The 4432-nt window shown below is 48.1% G+C and overlaps 1 protein-coding gene across 1 annotated transcript in view; it reads left to right on the forward strand.

The window, feature by feature from the left end:
• DDX25 (DEAD-box helicase 25) overlaps positions 1-4006 on the forward strand; it is a 31268-nt gene extending 27262 nt beyond the window's left edge. Inside the window, exons 11-12 of the mRNA XM_062198459.1 lie at positions 2484-2672; positions 3748-4006. Coding sequence (XP_062054443.1) covers positions 2484-2672; positions 3748-3809 — 251 coding nt within the window. The 3' untranslated portion in view covers positions 3810-4006. The remainder of the gene's footprint in view (positions 1-2483; positions 2673-3747) is intronic.
• Positions 4007-4432: the final 426 nt, after the last annotated feature.

Below are 4432 nucleotides of genomic sequence, written 5' to 3' on the forward strand. Positions count from 1 at the left end.
TGAGAACCTTATGTATTAGGAGTGAATGCAGAACTCTGCTCTCTGATGGGTAGCCTAAAAAAGGAAGAGGTCGGGCCGGCGCCGCGGCTCACTAGGCTAATCCTCCGCCTGCAGCGCCGGCACCCCAGGTTCTAGTCCCGGTTCGGGCACCGGATTCTGTCCCGGTTGCTCCTCTTCCAGTCCAGCTCTCTGCTGTGGCCCGGGAAGGCAGTGGAGGATGGCCCAAGTGCTTGGGCCCTGCACCCGCATGGGAGACCAGGAGGAAGCACCTGGCTCCTGGCTTCAGATCAGCACAGCGCACCGGCCATGGCGGGCATTTGAGGAGTGAACCAACAGAAGGAAGACCTTTCTCTCTGTCTCTCTCTCTCTCACTGTCTAACTCTGCCTGTCAAAAAAAAAAAAAAAAAAGGAAGAGGTCACTGTCCCTAGACCACGGCCTCTGTAGACTGACGCCACCCAATAGAACTTTCTGAAATGATGGAAAGGTTCTATTCCATGCTATCTTCTTGGTAGCCACTAGCCATATATACAACACTTGAGCACTTGAATTGTGACTAGCATGACTAAGGGACTGAATTATTTGATTTAATTAATTTGAATAGTCATATGGAGCTAATAGTTACCATACTGGATAGCACAACTCTAGACTCTAAAGCAGGGGTGGGGAACTATTTTTCTGCCAAAGGTTATTTCGATAGTTATAACATCATTCACGGGCCATACAAAATTATCAACTTAAGAATTATCCTGCTGCTGGTGTTGCAGCATAGCAGGTATGGCTGCTGCCTGTTACACTGTTACACTGGCATCCATATGGGTACTGGTTCATATCCACTGCTCCACTTACAATCCACACCCTGCTAATGGCCTGGGAAAAGCAGTGAAAGATGAACCCAGTGTTTGGGCCCCTCTCACCTACGTGGGAGACCCAAATGAAGCTTCTAGCCACCTGGCTTCAATTTGGTCCAGTGCTGGCTGTCATGGCCATCTAGGGGGATGAACCAGTAGTTGAAAGATCTCCCTCTCTTTCCTGTAACTCTTGACTTTCAAAACAAATAAATAAATCTTTAAATTAAAAAAGGAATAAGATGAATTAGCCTGCAGTAGATTTATTGAATTTCAAGATCTACCTGCAGTAGCCTTGGCAGGGTCATAGCAAATTATTTCAGGGGCCTTTCACAGCCTGCAGGCCAAACATTCCCCACCCTTGCCCTAAATGAAAGAGGGGACAAAATGCTACAGAGGAAGGGGCATAGTGCAAGGGGGGCAAGGGTCATGACCCAGACAGCTTGTTAGTGTTGGAGGGTGGGGAAGTGAAAGGCACTAGGGGTCAGGGAAGTCTTTGTAGGCAGTATTAGACTTGGAAGGCTTTGAAGGAAGGGCTGCAGTTCAGTTGGAAGAGAAATTACAGTTTGAGACCTTGTGACTGAAGTGTGGTGTTTGCGAATCAAGAGAGGAAGGGGTGAGAATTTCAGTGGCTTGAGGTCTTGAGTTGTTTGAACTTTCTCCTGGACAATTTGAGCAGTGGATTCTGAGCACGCATGCCCTGGACATTGCTGTGGTGACCACCCCAGGAGAGAGCAGAGAAGTAGGTAAGAGACAGGGAAAGCAGTCTGGAAGCTGTAAGTCAGGCAAGGGCTTAAAAAAGATACCGGGCTGACTTGTGGTGCAGCAGGCTAAGCGTGCCATATCATAATGCCAGTTGTGGTCACAGCTACTCTGCTTCCAATCCAGCTCCCTGCTAAGGTGCCTAGGAAGGTAGCAGAAGATGGCCTAAGTACTTGGACCCCTGCCACCCATGTGGGAGATCTGGATGCAGTTCCTGGTTCCTGGCTTCAGCCTGGCCCCGATCTGACTGTTGCAGCCATTTGGGGAGGAAACCAGGGGATGGAAGATCCCTCTCATTTCCTCCCCTCCCCTCCTCTACCTTCCTCTTTCCTCCCCTGCCATCCCCTGTTCTGTATGCACTCCGCGTCCCCACACCCTCATCTGTCTGTCTCTCCCTCTCTGTCACTCTGCCTTTTAAATAAATAAATATTTTTTAAAAAGACCTGACTAGAACATTAACCATGGGGTACAGCAAAGCTGGGGTCCCATAATGGGTCAGTGGCACAAGACCCAGGGTCTTGCTAGGGACTTAGCATAGTAGAGACAGAGGAGGGGGTAGCTGCTCTGTGGTCTTGGTGGAGCACCGTTGCCACACACACACACACACACCCATACACCCATACATGCATGCATGCACGTGCTTTGTGAATATGTGTCTGAGGTGATGGTATCTAGCCTCTGTTGACGCCCTCACCCCGCATTAGAGACATCACAGCATGCAAGCAACTGCCTGAGCGAAGTACTTCAGTTACAGAAAACCAGGCTTGGTTTATAATTGTGTCCATAAAGGGAATTCCGTTGGCAGATGTGGCTCTTGCATGGCCATGTCTTAAGGAAAATGTTACAGGAGACCTGCGGTGTTTCTCCTCTTTCAGGGATTGATGTGAAGCAGGTCACGATCGTTGTGAACTTTGATCTCCCTGTGAACCAACTAGAGGAGCCAGACTATGAGACGTACCTCCACCGCATAGGGCGGACGGGACGCTTTGGGAAAAAAGGCCTCGCCTTCAACATGATTGAAGTGGATAAGCTGCCCCTGCTGATGAAGATCCAGGACCACTTCAGTAAGTAGCCCCACTGTGGCGTCTGAGCTACAGACATACCCTACTGCTGCTGGGCATCTGGGAGCTGCAGCCCAGAGGTTCGTGATAGCATGCAGGCTGACGCCGCAGGGAGGGAGACTTCTGACTCGCACCACCAGAGACCCCTAAGAGATGGGTGAGTATAGAATTCTCGTGTGGTGCTTGGAGACAAGTGTTCACATCAACTGGAATTGATGTGAGCTCAGATGTACCTGGTGCAGCTCACTCTGGAATCCAGAGCAGATTTTCTTATCCTATGAAGAACCCTAAGCAAAGTAATCAGAGTCCTTCAAGATCAGCTTCCTCTTTTAGTCACCCTTTTCCTTTCTTACTCTACCCTCCCAGATAGGATGAGCCTAAATTCTAGGTTTGCAGCCCTTCCTCCAGCACCCTCTTAACAAGGCCGGGGCTCTGGGCTGTCTGGGTGCACTGCGATGGAGACACGAAGGGCCCTGAGCTTGGGATCTGCCCCAAAGCCCACAGATGTGTATGAGGAGCAGGGGAAACGTTTTCATCTTGGACAGTGGTGCTCAACCTTTGTTGGAACCAATGGGCACTCTCCCCAGGAAAATGCACCCTGGCACGTAGATGCCATTTGGACTGTCGTTGTAAAGGTTTGCAGACTGTTGCTTGTCCACTAACCCTTCAGGAAAGCACATTAAGCACCCCTTTGTTAGGAGGAGCTGGGGAGAAGAACCATTAAGGCCGTTCTCTAGGAGATGACCCCCAGGACCTGGTCTGGAGAAGTGACAGCAGTGGAGGAGCTCTGGTCCTCCCCAGGCTGTCATCACTATCGCTGACCACTCTTTCTGCCCCCAGGGTATCTAGAAAAGTATGTTTTGTGGGCTACTGCATCTGATGCTCTTTTGGTTAGTATTGATTGGTTATTTTGATACCACCCCTTTCTTATGTTCCTGCCTTAGGGCTTTCTATAGAGGATGCTGCAGGAACAGTTTTTCCCAAAGGTGTCACTGTCTCAAAAAATTCAGAATCGGGTGGAACCAAGTTCCATATAGACCCTGGGGTAAGACTGGTTCCATTCTCTCTGTTCTTTCAGACAGAAATATTAAGCAGCTTGACCCTGAAGACATGGATGAGATTGAAAAGATCGAATATTGAAGAAAGAACTTTATTATTTGTGAATTTCCTAGTTTATGTGAGAATGTCACAGGGGTTTTGAAGGTAATTTTTTTTTTTTTTTTTATGTTGAGGCTGTTTCAACATGAAACTATCAGAGATGGCATGGCTGGGTGCCCTTGGTTTAGAGACCTGAGGTCTTCCTGAAAGCAAATTGACGTGGAGCACGTGGTCCTTTTGAATAAAAAAAAACAAACCAAGCCATTTCTTATTCTAATCTCTTCACAGGTAAACGTCTCTTTGTGGATGATTTGGGATTTATATTTATTTACTTTATGTAATCTGAGCAGATACTGTCTCCTGTGAGCCTAGGACAGTGCCACCAGATGGCGGTAGAACTTCACTGGTTTGGGAATTTGAGCTCAGGACAAAGAGCTCCAGGTCTCCCAGGCTCCCTTGCCCTTGGTGTCTTTCCTCCCTCACCACTTCACCCTCTTCTGTTTGTGCTCACACACCTTCTTAGGTGAAAGCACAGGTAAAATTGTTAAAAATGTGAAACTTTGGAAGACAGAGCTTTTTGCTTTTTTAATGCTTCACGTGACATACAGAATTTCAGAATATTTTCTTGTTCTGCTTCTCACTGTCTTCTAATTAGAGGAGATTTA

The sequence above is a fragment of the Lepus europaeus genome, chromosome 7, assembly GCF_033115175.1.
Source record: "Lepus europaeus isolate LE1 chromosome 7, mLepTim1.pri, whole genome shotgun sequence".
NCBI classification, from domain to species: Eukaryota; Metazoa; Chordata; class Mammalia; order Lagomorpha; family Leporidae; genus Lepus; species Lepus europaeus.